We start from the raw sequence: 16,290 nt of genomic DNA on the forward strand, positions 1-16,290 counted from the left end.
CTGGACAAGGAACTTAACGTTTTCAGTGACTTCTCTAACCTTGCTTTCTCCTCTTGCCTCTGTTCCTCTGCTTGCCTCTCTCCCTGTCCGTCAACCTCTATTCTTCTCTGTTTCAGCAAAACAATTGCAGTCAAGGTAATTGATGATGAGGAGTATGAGAAAAACAAGACCTTCTTCATTGAGATTGGAGAGCCCCGCCTGGTGGAGATGAGTGAGAAAAAAGGTGGGGAGCCGCTCCAGGGCGGAGTCCGACAGCTTCCGCTGGCCTGTGCCTCCCTGGACGCCTGCACTCCTCAGAACATGACTTAACAATGCACACATGCCTCCACTGTGTAACAGGGCACAGCTCTCACCCTGGCCGCCGGGAGCCGGAACTGCCGCTGCATCAGCCAGTCACGGCCACCGTGCACCTCGTGGGTCCCAAAGTTAATTTGGGGGCACACTCAATCAAGCCCCCCCAGCGCTGGGGAAATTGGCACAGATAGTACCCAATCTCCAAATTCTAAGCCAGCTTTCTGAATCGCGGAAGACGCAGACGGATTCACACAAGTGTTCCATTATCACAGACACACCCCCCATGGAGGCCAGGGAGGAGCGCCCGAGATGCCCTTTTACATAGGCCCGGAGGTCATGTGCTGCCGGTTTCTCCCTCCGTAACATCACAATAACATTCGGCTTGGTGGACATCTAGAGCATGAGCGTGTGACTCCAACCATCCGTTTTGCCTTTGTCTTGTGTCCCCACAGGAAGATCATTACCATTAGAATATTTGATCGTGAGGAATATGAGAAAGAGTGCAGTTTCTCCCTTGTGCTTGAGGAACCAAAATGGATGAGAAGAGGCACGAAAGGTGTGGGACTATTCAAAGGCATACCAGCGAGAAATTGCAGCCTTCTCCCTTCTCTGTGTCTCCCTACTCTGAACTACACTGTGCTCTCTCCTCCTCCTCGGCTTTGAGTACTAAACTCCATTGCCTTTGAAGCTTAGCGGGTCCCTTTCCCTCCTCCCATGAGTTCACCAAGCAATTCCCGTTTTCTTCGGGAAGGGCCAACTAACCTAGCTTGCAACCAGATTTGCTAAATATTAAGAAATACTGGAAGCATTTCTGCAGCTCAGAGATGAGGAGATGAGAGAACATGCTCCACCATTCATGGAAGCTTCAGAACCACTTAAAACGTGGTTACAAAGGTTCCTTCCCCCCTTAAAGTGCTAGTGATAAAACCGGACGTATCTTGTCTGAAAGGAAAAGGACAAGAAAACCCACCTAAAAGTTCATAGTAGATGAAGAGTACAAGGATCGAATAGCAATTTATAAGAAAATTGCAGGAAATTAAGTAGTCAGGCTTCTTAGGAAATCTGGTTTGAGAAGATTTTGTTTTGTTTTGATGACTTTTCATTTTTGGAGACAAGGTCTCATGTAGCTGAGGATGACCCAGAACTCCTGACCCTCCTAGCTCTACTTCCAAAGTCCTGAGAGGTGTGTGCCAATCTGCCCAGGCCCAGCTTTTAAGAAAGCAATTAATAGGAGCAAGGAGTCTTAAGACTCACGCTGTCAATAAGCTAATTTACTTATTTTGGTTTGGTATTTTCCATATCATCAAATACCTGGTTTAGGAGAAACCGTGAAATTAGACATGATGGCACATGCCTGGGACTCAAGTACTTGGGAGACCAAAGGGGAAAGATTGAGAGTTCAAGGGCAGCCTGAACTACATAGCAAGACCCTATCTCATTAATAATAGTAGTAGTAGTAATAACAATCATCATAATAATAAAACTCTAACAAATAAAGTACCATACATATGAAACCACAGTCATATGTATGAAGTCAGTTTTCAGTAGCTAAAGGACATGGCCCCTTGTCAACATTTAACCCTGACTTACACTAATCCTACCCGTGATCCAAAATCTTTTGATACTTACAGAATTAACACAATTTTAATATCAACAGTAACAAGACAAATTGTGCAGTACTATCTTTATAACTAGATTTTTAATGACATTTTTGTTAATTCTTTGAGAATTTCATCATTAGGTTTTGTTGGGTCTCACAGTCTTAGAAAACATTTGCAAATGGAAGCCCATTATGTTCCCTAACTCTTCCCTCCTTTACAAGAGATGCTATTTCACAAGACAGAAGGAGAATTTTATTTAAATTTTTAAATGGAGGGCAAGAAATGCAATATATATGACCAATTCCTGTGTAGGCTTGGCATTTGGGGAAATACAATCTCACTTTCTGAGAACTCACTGACCTCAGAGCCCATCGGAAAAAAATTTTTTGTTTCCTAATGTCCCTGACTTCAGTACAGAATGGCAGCAGGAGTGATGGAGAAAGGGACACTTGGGACTCATTTGAATGCAGCTCTTTAATAATTCCTACAGTCAGTAAACAGAGGAGAGACGTCAGAAAATATGTCTTACAAAGATGGGATCAAAGGTGCCTCATTGGCACCCAGGAAAGGAGCATTTAGTGCTGAATGTATTCCTCCAGAGAACTGTCTTTTATCTCAAGGAGGAGTGTCTTGGATTCAGCTCTTCTGGTTGTCATTTTGGTAAAAATATGCCATCATATAGAAGCAAATTAAAATTCCTTGAGGTGCTATCCTGTGTTGTACCAGCCAAATGAGTTCTTCTCAGTATGAATCAACTTACTGACTTGTTTTCCTAGGTTCTTTCTGGTTCCACTACCATGATGCAGGGAAAACCAGGCTGAAAACAAGCACTTGTAGTATTTCTGTGACAGCCCAGGAGGTCTTTCATTTGACTTGCTTAGCAAGTTAACTTTTATTCAAATGAAGTGCTATGGTGCCAACTGTATTTAAAGAACATAATTTAAAAAGCTACATTGTATCTTGGCCTACATTCCTCATCCTGTCAATTTCTCTGAGTTACACATCCACTAGAAAACATTCTGGTCCACTTATTAATGTGTAGAAGTTACTGATAAAGACAACACAAATAAATGTCCATTTAGGGCCTCCAAAAATTTGAGACTTTAAAAAGCATAAACAATTCTGAAGGAGTCAAAGTATCTTCCAAATAAAATATGCAGAGAGAGCTTCACCTGAGCCAAAATCTCCTTCCAGGTAGGCAGGCTAATGGATTTTTTTTTTCTGGGGACTTTTACCTGTTCTCGTGGAAGGTAGCTGAGGTCTTGAGTCATTTAAGACTTCCAAACATTAGCTCTCAGGCAATATTTATTGGAAGAAGCCCACCTCCAAACGGAGTTCAAGATTACCTTCTCCAATATCCACAGTAGATTTTGTACGCACTGTCAACAGCTGTGGGAGAAATATCTCATGAGATACATAGAGATGACACTATAAGGTGATTTTTTTTTTCAATCTCACCCAAATATTCCTGTTGGGATCATTTATTTGGAAATGTCCCCAACAATGTGTTCCCTTGAGATAGACAGATTTTTTTTTTTTTTTAAATAAGCAATGGTTTCCCCATGCTAGTCAGAACTACCTGGATTTCTTTCTGCTAATATTCCTCTCTCATTATTCATGTGGTCTCTTATTGTGTGTTTGTCTCTGTCTGTTTCCTTCACAGCCCTGTTATTGAATGAGCTTGGTAAGCATTCCATTTCTCGCATTTCCTTTCCATTTTCATAGGTTATTTCCCACTTCTCTGAGATAATACCCCAACTCTTGATTGTATCTCTATCTGTGGCTGGGCCAGATTTTCATTTCAGACTAGTGGCCTCATTTTAGTCGAGGCCAGATCAATCATATCACATTTCTTAATTTAGTGTATATAAACTTAAAAAGGCCAAGACTGTAAGAACTACGATTGGCCTTGGGGGAATACAATCTCACTTTCTGAGAACTTGCTGACCTCAGAACCCATCTGAAAAAAAAAAAAAAAATTTTTTTCCTAATGCCCCTGACTTCAGTACAGAATGGCAGCAGGGGTAATGGAGAAAGGGACGCTTGGGACTTATTTGATTGCAGTTCATTTAATAAGTCCCACCATCAGTAAACAGAGGAGAGACTTCAAAAAATATGTCTTACAAAGATGGGATCAAAGGTGCCTCATTGGCACCCAGGAAAGAAGCATTTAGTATCTACAATAACTATGATTGGGTACTAAATTGCATGATCCTAAAAGAATGTGTTCAGTTATGACTGGACTTTTCATATCCGTCTTAATCATAAATCTGGCAAGTTTTCATAACTCAGGTGGGTTATCAAACATATTATGTTACTAGTACTTGTTATTTGTATTGTAAATTAAATTTTGATATTTTTTTTCTGTTTTTCTTTCTTTTTTAGGTGGCTTCACACTATCAGGTACGAACCTTTCAAGTCTAATACTGCCTAATTTTTACTGTTACCGTCAATATATTACATTGTTTAAAAAATATATGTTTTTTTCTTGTTTTATTTCTTTTTACTTAAGGAAAATACCAGTCTGGTAAGATAATGCCTTTTAAAAGTTCCTATTTTTGCCCAAGTAGCCTAAATACCAAACCAAATATGACCTGAATTAATGCTTAACTGTGGCCCAACTATCCTCTTGTTCATTTTATGAATTAACATTTTTACAAATTAACAACAGCCTGTGTGTGTGTTGTATTTATTTGTAAGAAGGCTCTCAGGGAGAGACTCTAACTGTTCGTATTTTGATACTAATCTACAGGTGCCCACATAGCACAGAGAATTTGCAGTGTACTCTGATAGACTTTGCACAGGGCTCCAGAGTATGACAAGCTTGCTGGTCTCAGATGGTGGATATGAGACCCACACAAACTTCACAGCAGAGGATGATCAGGATCCTAAAAGTAGATAATGCCACATTAGAAGAGGCTAACAATCTAAACCCTTCTTTGGGCACTTTGCTTTAGTGCTAAAAGCATGGTAACGAACTATTTCTGCTACTTGAGATGCATTACAAAACCCCACATAAGCATTCAAGATCCTAATGAGAAAGCTTGAAGCCCTTACTTTCAAAATTCTACCATCTCTACAGCAAGTTCCTTATGCACAGGTGGAAATCATCCCTAATTGCAGCATCTTTTGATTCTGCATACCTTCTCACGTTTTCAGACTTGTTTCTGCAGATTTAGAGAGGAGGGTGACTACCCAGCAATGGCTCTAACTTGTCTGAAGCTGCAGGTTTAAAAGGTCTCTAGTGACCCACTTCTTCCATGGCCTTTTGCAATATGTTAGGCAAATACCAAAAATCTCCAATATATCATACAAATACTAAATCAGAGTGCTAGAAAAATATTTAGAAGGAACTACTACCAAAATTTCTAGTAATTAAAACACTGCAATAGGCATGGGAGTTGATCTCAACCACTGTTAGTATTAACTCATGGACAGTGGGTACCAAAGTGATTCTGCCCAGAGAGGAACTTTCCAGCTATGGCAGTTCTATATGGATGGATGCTCCCAACTCATCTCTAGACACATCAATAAATGATAGAATGACTAGTAGATTCTCAGAGACATAGAAATTAGAAAAACTTAAAACTGGTAAACAGAGTAGTCTTTTTACAGAAATCTCTGACTGTCAATCAGCTGAGCCTCTCCTAAGTCAGATTTTCAGAATTCTGCCCCCCAGGGCTTGTCCTTGTCCATGCCTCTAAGGACAGGAGTATATATATTTACTACTTTTTCCAATTGCAACATTTGAGATCACTGATGTCATCTTGAAAATACTCTGATTCTGTCCAGATGAACAGCTTCCCATGAGTGAGTTGAAAATTTGGCCTCTCAACCTTCACAGCTTTGTGGATTATTTTTCTAAAGTCAACCATAGTCTCTAGAAATATCATACTCTATAGCCATTCCTTACATTCTATGCAAGCTTACATTTTGTGCAAACTTTTCACAGTGTCAGACCAGAGTACCTTATTAAGTGCATATATGTCTTTGGCTATCCTGCATTACATGTGTGAGGATGCCATTTCTAAGGCTTTCTTTCCATGCCATTTGAACCGTCCTCCCTTTTAGTATCTCAGGTAGTAGAATCCTCATTTTCTTTTCTTACATATCCTTTCCATAAAGTTTCCCATATCCCTCATATCAGCATTTCCTGCCTTGGCCATATCCTGCATCCAACATGATACAGAAAGTTTCTACATTATGAGTAGTTCACTGGGTCCTCCCTATGGACAAAACTTTAACCAAAATTAGATGTCTCTCCATTGTTGACATCTCCCAATATAGGCACCAATGCAGTTAGAATGGGAGACTATTCCAGAACTCCTCCTGGAAATTTCTACCTTGGCCTCATTGTTACTTATCTGGATACTGTCTAACTTCATATCTTCCTTCTCCCATAAAACCAGAAATCCCAGGGTTCAGTTGCTACTGATGCCTCTAAGAAACTTCTGCAACTTACGGTCTGTACAGTGAGCAGCAGCAATAAAGCCTCAAGAGTTCTCTTTGAAGTAACATTGAGGCTTTGAAGTTCAGGCTTTGAGGTACAAGGAAGAAGAGAAGAATTAATGTAGCCTTTGGACTTAGCCTGCAGGTTTTACATGGACTTGCACCGATGAGTATGCATGTGGAATTTGGAAACAGTATATATGGAAACTTTAAAAAAAAAATCCATTTGGTCCATAGCCTCACACCAATAATTTAGAGACCTAGTTAGTAACAGACATTGAATGCTGGAGGTGCCTTTGAAATTTGCAAGTCTTCACCTGCTGTTCTAGCCCTTGTCTCACTGTGTTTAAATCTATGATTTCATTCCCCTCTGACCTTATGGCTTTATGACAACATTATAACTCATTAGAGTTTATAATGAAATATTTTATCACCATTCTTTTGGACTTTATTGTGCACACTTACAGGAAGTAAAAAAAAAAGTTTCAAAAAGATTAATCTACCCCAAACCATTCATACAAATGCCCTGGGATGATTATCCTAACACTAGCCCTGTCCTTTGGCTGGTCCAATAGTGCAAACCATTTCCTCCTCCCTTCATTTTTACATTATCCATTGAAACCTTTATCAGTCTAAAGCACAACTGTAGCTTATAAAAAGCCATCATTAGGAATGTTAGTCAAAGGAAACATAAAGGGAAATTCCCAAAAGGGAAAATTAGATTACACAGATAATGATTTTTTAAATAAAATTCAGAATCCTGGCTAAATCTGTGTATTTGTTTCCCCGAAAACTTCTAAGACATGCATCTATCTATAGCTCTCACTCAACTTACATGACACTCAATATATTTCTTTAACATTGCTCTTCCAATCATTTTGCAGTCTTGTAACAGACTTAAGATGCATGTCTATGTAAATGGGCCAAACTTTGAGAATCCTGACACTTGGGAACACTTCCACCACCCCAAAGTATGGGTTAGAGGAGCAAAGCCCCTCCATCAAAGTTTGCCTCATTTTACAACTGATAAAACTGCGCCTCCATGAGGCAAAAGGTCTTGCCCACATTTAAATGGAAAACAAGTGGCAGAGCCGGCCCTGAGTCCAAATCTCAAAGACTCTCAGTTTAATTCTCAGTGGGTATTTGTAGGCAAAATTAGCAGGTGGACCTGGCCAACCAGCTGAAGGAGAAGTTCAATGAAATCCTTAGGCCTGGTCAGTGGAAACTGCTGGGTGACAATGACGTGCCCTTATTCTACGGAAGCATATATGACACTTTCCAGTCTGCACAGGAAATGGATGTAGTGAGCACCTTCACATGGTTATCTACTCCCTATCCTTCAAAGAAACCTGTGACATAAATGGAGTAGATACTACCTGTGTTTGATATGTGGGAAAGCAGAAATGATAGCCTACTGGGGGCTGTATAGATGCCACTAATAGGCTTCAAAAATCAGAGTGCAAGTCATTATACCAAGTGCTTTCTGTTGTTTTATGATACCTCTGGAATCAGTAATTGAAGGACCTGGCTCATCCATTTCAAGCACTTCCTGTACTGGGTCTACCTCTTACCGCAAAGAAAGAGGTCCATTATCTCATCCATCAAACTTAATCAAGCATGATTTGGTTTGGCTTATGGAACATTTGCCCCCATGGGTGGGTGGTAATCTCTATGAGTAACCACCAGAATTCCTCCTTGTAGCCTCCAGGGGATGACCTATAACCGGCCCCACTAACATGGCTTGTGTGTGTGCATCTGGGTTATTGTTTTTAGCTTACTAATTTCAAAAGGCACTGATAGCGAAGCAATGTGATCCATCCTGCTGATTTTCTGCCTGTCCTTTTGCTAGGCCAACCTCTCTTCAGGAAGGTTCATGCTAGAGATCATCCGCTTCCCTCCACTGTAATCACCTTTTCAGGTACTTGTTCCCCTGTGGTCCTTGAAAACCATGGCTTTCAGGTATATTCTTTGTAAGATTCATAGATGTCAGCCCCTGGGCCTTCTAAAGTATTGCTGATTAACGAGTGACTTCTCTGACAGCTGGGATACCTTGAATGATCAAAAACTGAAGGCAGTATGGAGAGATCATATGAACCTACAAAGAGGTTGACCCAATGCCTTCTTTCTCTCAGATTTCAATGTTTCAGATTTCTTCCAAATACCTCTTTTACATGTAAGTTTTTCGTCTAAGTGTAATGAAAATTCTTAAAAATAAAAGTAAAACCCAAACAGGTTGTGTTTCCCACCAGAATGTGCCTTTCCTGGTGGACACGGAAACACAGGAAGGTTGGCAGGACAACGCAAGGATCACACAGCTCTTGCGGTTCTCCCGAGGCTTTACAGCTTGCTAGTCAGCTCCTAGCAGAGTCTGTAGCTGAGGACAGCAGTCACCCCTCCTTCAGTCATTACTGCTGCCTGTCACTGACCTTCATCGGGGAAATACCTGACCCTGTGGGTCCGCCTCACCCTCACAAACCATACCTCCACCCAACAAGCACAATTCTAAGATCCAACGTCAGATTTTTCTCAGGGTATTCCTGAAGGGACGAAAAATAGAAATCGTCCTAGGTTCTAATCAGAGAGGCCAGCTAGAGCTGAAACATTGTTAAGAGACCTGTGTTTTCAGGCTTGTCTGTATAGTTCTGAACAAAGTGTCAGAATAATCCCAAGGAGATTTTCCCATCACTGGACTTTCCCTCACTTTCAGTGTTCTATGTTGTTTATTGGGATTAAAACAAAACAACAACAATAAAAAAGAAAACTATGATGTTGGCTCCTTGTGTACAGACTTCTCTGTATTGAACTAGCCATGTGGGTGATAGTGTCCTCTTAAAGGAATATCCCACTCTCACCCCTTCTTCGCCATAATGCTGTTTCAAGATCCAGCTTCAACCAGAAACATTGGAAGCAGCTTTACATAATCCATCTGTTTCTAGAACTCAGGTACCTAAAGCTAATGATTTTATTGTTGTTTATAAAAGTCCACCAGTAAAGAACAAAGACCCTCCTACTCTGGTGATTTTATCTCAGGGATTCCCTGTGTTCCTTCAACATTGGCTTGTAGCCATGGTTGCTGATAAGGCACAGGATCTCCAAGTTGTTTTGGTGGGTCAAGATTGTGACATTGTATATAGAATAGATAGATAGATAGATAGATAGATAGATAGATAGATAGATAGACAGATAGATGATAAATAGAATATACAACATATATAAAATATACAATGTCACAATTATACTGGTGAGCTTTATAAGTATAGGTAGATGATAGATAGATAGATAGATAGATAGATAGATAGATAGATGATAAATAGAATATACAACATATATAAAATATACAATGTCACAATTATACTGGTGAGCTTTATAAGTATAGGTAGATGATAGATAGATAGATAGATAGATAGATAGATAGATAGATAGACAGATAGACAGACCGAGAATAGCACACAGAGAGAATTAATATTCTCTAAGAAATAACACCAAAACTCCATCATGTTGTCACCCTGCATACATAAGGAAATAAAGGGACCTAGGCTACAATAAAATAATCTGCCTTTGTTCCATTTGTTTAAAGAGAAAAAGAAACAAGTATAGTAATTGATCCTGAAAAAAAAATGCTGTTAAACCATTTCCCTGTGTAATAAAAGGCACACCTAAGGAGAACACTAAAAAAAAACCCACTCTCTTCTTTGCCACCATCAAAACCCTACACTGTAACTGCTCATATATCAGTACTGTTGTAGATCAGCCATACGATTTTTCCACATGCCACTTCTCAGGTACACATAACTGTAACCATCTCTTAGGTGTACATAATGGTCATCGAATGAAAATAGCCCTGACCTTTCCATGATGCGGTGCCCATCTCTGAACTACGACCACTCATCTCTACACTTCCTAGTCATCCTTACCATCGTATCCACCTGGCAAGCTCTCTACCTGCTTCCAAGATAGCTGCCATTAGATCCTCTGTCCTGATGCTTTCCATACCTACTGTAGGCAACAAAAAAAAAAAAAAAAAAAATTTCTCCCAGAAGGCTCTGGGCCCTCAGTCACTGCCACACTGGTTCTAGTTTTTCATTCATGTGTCTCTTTTCCCACTACACCAGAAGTTTCTGGAAGATAGCTGGAGAAAGAAGAGGACTGTGTCTGTGCTGACATATTCTAAGAGGGCATACCATGTGTTTAAATAATGGATGGTCCTTTTATTAAAAAAAAAAATGAGCAGATGAAAAATAACGGTAACTTAAGAATCTCATAACAAATAGTTGAGTAATTTTTCGACATTCCATACATTGTGCTAGACACAAGTAAAGAGAATCCAAAGAGTGTTGAGGTATATCCTAGCTCTGTGGGTCAACAGACTAGGTATTTGTATGTAAAGACAATTTAAAATAATCCTGAAGCCACATGAATCTGTTCATGTTCAGCACACAATAAATACCAAGGAATTGAATGATATTTACTAAATCCCAGTTGTCAGTTGGTGAACTAATGGAAGAAGGGCCTTAAATATAACTAAACGAAGGCATAGGAGCATTTCTTGGTGATTGCATGATGGGTAAGCCTGTGCTTTGGAGTAAGAGTACAGCAAGGTCCCTAGCCTTTCTTTATGTGAATATCAAATCTGTTAAGATGAGATATCCACACTTCAGCTTCTTATGAGATTTTTATTAAGGTTGAATGTTAATCAGATTATAATTTACATGTTTGAGAGAGATAGTTCATTATGGGTTTATATGTGTATGCATGTGCATGTGTGTCGTGTGTGTGTGTGTGTGTGTGTGTGTGTGTGTGTGTGTGTGTGTGTATCTAAATGACTGCTTAGAGACAGGCGATGTTTAGAAACTTGGCATTTCCTGGGCTAATTGACCTTATTTACAGTTTTGAGATAAAGAAGACCTGAAAAATAAACACGTAGTTTATAGGCACTGAATTACATTAAATTACATGAAAGACAGTTTTCAGAGTGCAATTTTTGTAATTATAACTGAATTTAAGTGCCTAGGGAATGTTAATACTCTCAGGTTGTTAAACAGATAATAAAATTTGTAAAGCAGCATTTATTGAAGGCAGACTTTCATTGGATTTTTAAGATTTCATGGCTTAAATAGTTGAGAATCAGAGAGATTTTCCTTATTAAAAATATTAAATTGTCTTTGAAGGGCTCTGCCGAGAGTCTTTTTCTCCCAAGCAATTTTCTGTGCAAAATTGAATCTATGTGTCTTGCTAAACAAAAGTAATAATTTTGTAAATGGGATTTGGCCTTCTCTCTCTCTCTCTCTCTCTCTCTCTCTCTCTCTCTCTCTCTCTCTCTCTCTCAACTCTATCAAAACTGGTTTCAAAGTAAACTAGCTCATGATGTTGTTCCCCACTTGGCCTGAACTGCACAGCTCCATGCCTGGGCTACCTATGGCCGTAATGATGTGTTTGCTCGCCCAAGTTCTCACAGTTGAGTGTTTGAAGAGCTGAGGGACTCACGAGACTCAGGAGATTAGGAAGGGATTAGAAGGTCATGTTCCAGCAATTCTCCTTCTGCTGCTTCCTGGGCGGGAGACCTGAAGCCACAGTGTGCAGCAGTCAAACATTAAAGAACTGTCAGAGCATTTCAAGGCGAGCCCAGTCCCACCAGGTGCTTTTAGGATGTGTCCACACATGTACTTCTCAATGACGCCGGCACTTACCGCCTATCTAATTTGAGTCTCCCCACCCCACACCCCACACACCCCCACCCCACCCCCACACACACCCGCAATTCTCCCTTCCTCCTTATGTCCTCCCACCCAGAGCAGCCCCTTTGTGTTGACCTTAAGAATCAAGTGTCAGTCAGATACAGGGGAAACAGGAAGACCAGCATAGAGGGCAGACCTAGCTGGGTAAAGACCGCCAGGATGCTCCTGTGGTATCCACAGCCTCCATGGTGTTAATTCATCACTTCAGCCTCTGGCTGGCTAAGGAAGGGTGTGGGAAGTCAGAGCAAAACCCAGCCCTGCAGACAGATGGAGGCTTGTGAGTCTGCCCTTCAAAAACTCCCTGGGTGACTCAGCAGATTATTTTTTTTGGGGGGGGGGCGGTGCGCACACATACAGCCCCACCCCCATCTCTGTCCCCTCATATGTAAAATGGAGAAAAGTATGCCTGATTCATGAACTCACCACCGTATTAGTTAAGACAAGGCACATTTCCAGTTATAAATTTGGGTACCAAAATTGGCTATCTGGGAAGTAACTAATACACACAAACATAAGCATCCATACACAGACACACAGACAGGCATAGGTTTACACAGACACGCAGAGATGCAAGAGATGCAGGCACACACAGACACAGGTATGCAAAATACCTTCATACAATGGCACATGTGCTACCGTCTGGGTACCAGAACCACAGCTTGCAACATAAAATGTTTTCTACAATACTTGTCTCTTTACAATCTAGTTCACAGTTCTTTGGGGAGGATCCTCATCAATTCCCAAAGGGCAGAGGGAAGCATTTGTTTTCTACTCATACCCATGGGCTCCTACTGCCTGATAATCTGTGAGATTTGGTTGTTTTTTTTTAATGCCTTTATTTCATTGATAACTTTAAAAAAAGCAAAAGTAAAGAGTTTTCTGAAATTCCTTTTAAACGTAATTCTTTTATATCTCACATAGCACCTATTAGCATTTTCACAATAAAAAGAAACACACAGAGAGAGAGAGAGAGAGAGAGAGAGAGAGCGAGCTCTCAAAATGACCCAAAAGAACATCCTTCTGGCTGACTTGGTTCAACCTCTGGGCATATCCTTGACCAAATATGTAATTTTTCTGATTTTGAGTCTCATAAGTAGAGGAATTCAAGGGCAAGACCAGGCTAGCGCTAAGGTACCATCCCATACTGAGACCTGGGAACTCATTCAGAGACCATCCCATCCCTCCAGTATGCCTGGTAACACTGGGCTTTGTGTCCTACCTGATTTAGGGCGATGGAAAAGCACACCCTGCCCACACACCTGGCTTGCCCAGATTAAACTTTCAGAACAGTAGCAGCATACTCCATGTCTCTCCTCCCAGTAGGGAAAGGAGGAGGGGACAGTCCTGGGTTTGCCTCAGAGGAAACTAACTGAGATGATAAAGATTCAGCGGTGTTCATGCTCTGACTGGCATTCTGTAAGGCCAGGGGAAACTTCAATGTATAAGAGAAACCATTCAATCTAAGCCCAGTTTAGCTCAAGCAATTGCTGGGTCCAGCCCGAAGCAGGTCACAGTGGATGGATCGAATCAGGAGATAGCGCAATGCACCTGGAGGCAAGCACAGTGTACCGGATGCTGCTGTTTCCAATGTTTTGCCAGTACTTTGCCCATACATGCTGGGTGGATTGGGAGGGTTCTCAATGAAAGCAAAGTGTTGAATTTCCAAAGCTGCCAACTCAGCAGTGCCCCCAGACGGTAATGGACTTAAGTAATCCGTCAGCCTGAAGACTGGTCCACTTCAAAAGTCTTAAATAATAAAAAACGAAACCTCAAATGAGTTTCAAGAGACTTCCAGGCAGTCTGGCCGGAGCAGAGATCTTCCCAGCAGCCCTTGTCATCGAATAGCACCATGAGGACATTCTCAGTGCAACATGTGCTGATGCCAGGTCCCCCTCAAATCCTACCCGTGTATGTGAAAACAACCCTGCTTGCCCGGGTTTGATGCAGCCTCAGCTGGAGAAAGTGACTAGAAAAGAGGACACGTCGTTTTGTACTTATTTCTCACACACTGCGAAGATTCTTAAATACCCTTTGCCTAAAATCAAAGGAACTAACTTCATGAGAGAGGGTTGGTATAGTTGTTTGTCTTGAATAAAGTCCACCAAAGGCCAGTTAAAGGGTGGCTTACTCAGCTTGAATAGCATTCATTCTCACTTATTTGACTGTCGACTGTCCCAGGCTTTATACACATTGTCTCTGCTCATCACAGCTGCGCTTTGAGCAGCACAATTGAGCATCCCGAGACTCAGATGGCGACCTAGCTGTTTAGTACCACATAGTGGCAAAGGACAGCTGGCTATGGAACTTCGTCTTTGCCAGGCTATGCCCAGCAAGTGTCGAGCTTGGTCCTATGTGACTCCTTTAGTCATGGAATAACTGGTAGCAAGTCAGACGAAGTGATACAGGAGAAGAGATTTACAATGGATAAGTCTTTTGGTCTCGGATACAGGATTGTGAAGTTGAGGCTTTGAAAAAGAATGTGCAAGCCTAAAACTTATAGACTGACTGACTAGAAAGAAAAGTCAATCTTCAAACACAAACGAGATCAGGCTGGAGAGATGGCTCAGCAGTTAAGAGCACTGGCTTCTCTTCCAGAGGACCTGGATTCCATTCCTAGCACCTACATGGCAGCTCACAACTGTCTGTAATTCCAGTTCCAGGGGACCTGACACCCTCACACACACACACACACATACATGCAGGCAAAACATCAATAGACATAAAATAAAAATAAATAAATATTTTTTAAAAGCAACAAGCTAGATCAATTCCTGTGTTTCCTGGAGTCTCTGGGCTTGATCCCCATCCTGAGGAAACCCAGGAGGCTTCCAAAGTAAGTCTGTGACTTTAAGCTGTGTTGTGTCTGGTCCTAGATGTAAGGTTGTTTGTTTAAATTCAGACAAGAGCCACTGGCCGGCCTCTTCTATATGCTCTCGGCCTTTCCCTGTGACATCTAGATAGATTCTTCATGCTTAGAATCCCCTGTAGGCTTGACCAGCCTTGTGTGGGTAGAATAGCATTTACTTGACATGGAGAGAAGATAACACTGTCGCTATCCAGCTCTGATCCCTTCTCTCTGCACATAGCTGGAGCACACTCTTTGTGAGAGAAACTGCATTTAAATCACTTAATGTTTCCAGTTTATGCTGGAAACCCTTACCTTCTTTGATCACTTGAATTAAAATAGTCAAAGAACCACAAATACTGTGTTGTTCTAGGTAAGTCCTCTGGCCTTCATGGCCTGTGAATGGAAGGGACAGAACATGCAGCCTTATGAGTTGTCTTTGAGACACAGAAACAATGAAGGAAGGAGACAGAAATGTTGATGGAGTCCCCAATGGGTCCTTTATCTTAGGCAATCAACTTGCAAAGTTCTGTTATTTGAAATTAAAGGTCTAAGTTTAATGGAGATGGACTATCTGCCATGGAGTATATGTTAAATAAGTTGTGTCATTACATTTGACCAAAGGTCAACATAGACATCAGATGCACTGTTTGTACTAAGCTTGTTATAGTATCAGATCTAGGAGATTAAATATATATGTATATTAAACATATATACATAAATATTTGTGATGTATATTTATGTTATATATATATTTGTATTTATATATTATACATATATACATAGACTCTTATACATATGCTATGCTTCAAGAACACCTTGAAACATCTGTAACTCTATAATTTTACAAAATCCATATACACGTGACAGACAGAAGTACAAAAGTATGTACCTTGTAAATAGAAAGTATGTGTGTGTACAAATTGAATGTGCAAATAATTCATATTTAAAATGGCACTCTCTGTCACCATGGTTGGTGAAATGTCCTTGCCACGTGACCGATAATTATGAACCTACCCAAGAAAGAAGAAAAGTAGGAGTGAGTGAGAACATACTGAGGACCGTAATTTCCAGAAACTCTTTCTGGGAGACACACTAGGTCATCCTAGTATGGAGGCCCAACAATATTCATCCATTTAAAAACTGCCAATGGGAGCAGGCAAAAATGAAGAACCTAGCAGCTTCCCCTAATCATTTTCTAACAAGGCAGGCTGGACAGCCACAGTGGGGTACAAGAATAGGAGACAGGATGCAGAGCAATTATTTTCTGGCCCCTGGATAGGTGTTAGCTGATTTTTTTTTTTTTAAGAAAAGAATATTGTCTTGTTGGGCTGTTTTTCTCTTAAATTGCCTATTACAAAAATCG

General features: G+C 40.7%; 1 protein-coding gene across 1 annotated transcript in view; it reads left to right on the top strand.

Moving 5' to 3' along the window:
- The window catches only part of Slc8a1 (solute carrier family 8 member A1), a 310,778-nt gene that overhangs the window by 238,659 nt on the left and 55,829 nt on the right, over positions 1-16,290 (top strand). The window contains exons 3-7 of the mRNA XM_036170508.1: positions 117-223; positions 3,559-3,579; positions 4,281-4,298; positions 4,408-4,422; positions 8,194-8,262. Of these exons, the coding sequence (XP_036026401.1) occupies positions 117-223; positions 3,559-3,579; positions 4,281-4,298; positions 4,408-4,422; positions 8,194-8,262 (230 nt within the window). The remainder of the gene's footprint in view (positions 1-116; positions 224-3,558; positions 3,580-4,280; positions 4,299-4,407; positions 4,423-8,193; positions 8,263-16,290) is intronic.

The sequence above is a fragment of the Onychomys torridus genome, chromosome 21 (assembly GCF_903995425.1).
Source record: "Onychomys torridus chromosome 21, mOncTor1.1, whole genome shotgun sequence".
Classification (NCBI taxonomy): Eukaryota; Metazoa; Chordata; class Mammalia; order Rodentia; family Cricetidae; genus Onychomys; species Onychomys torridus.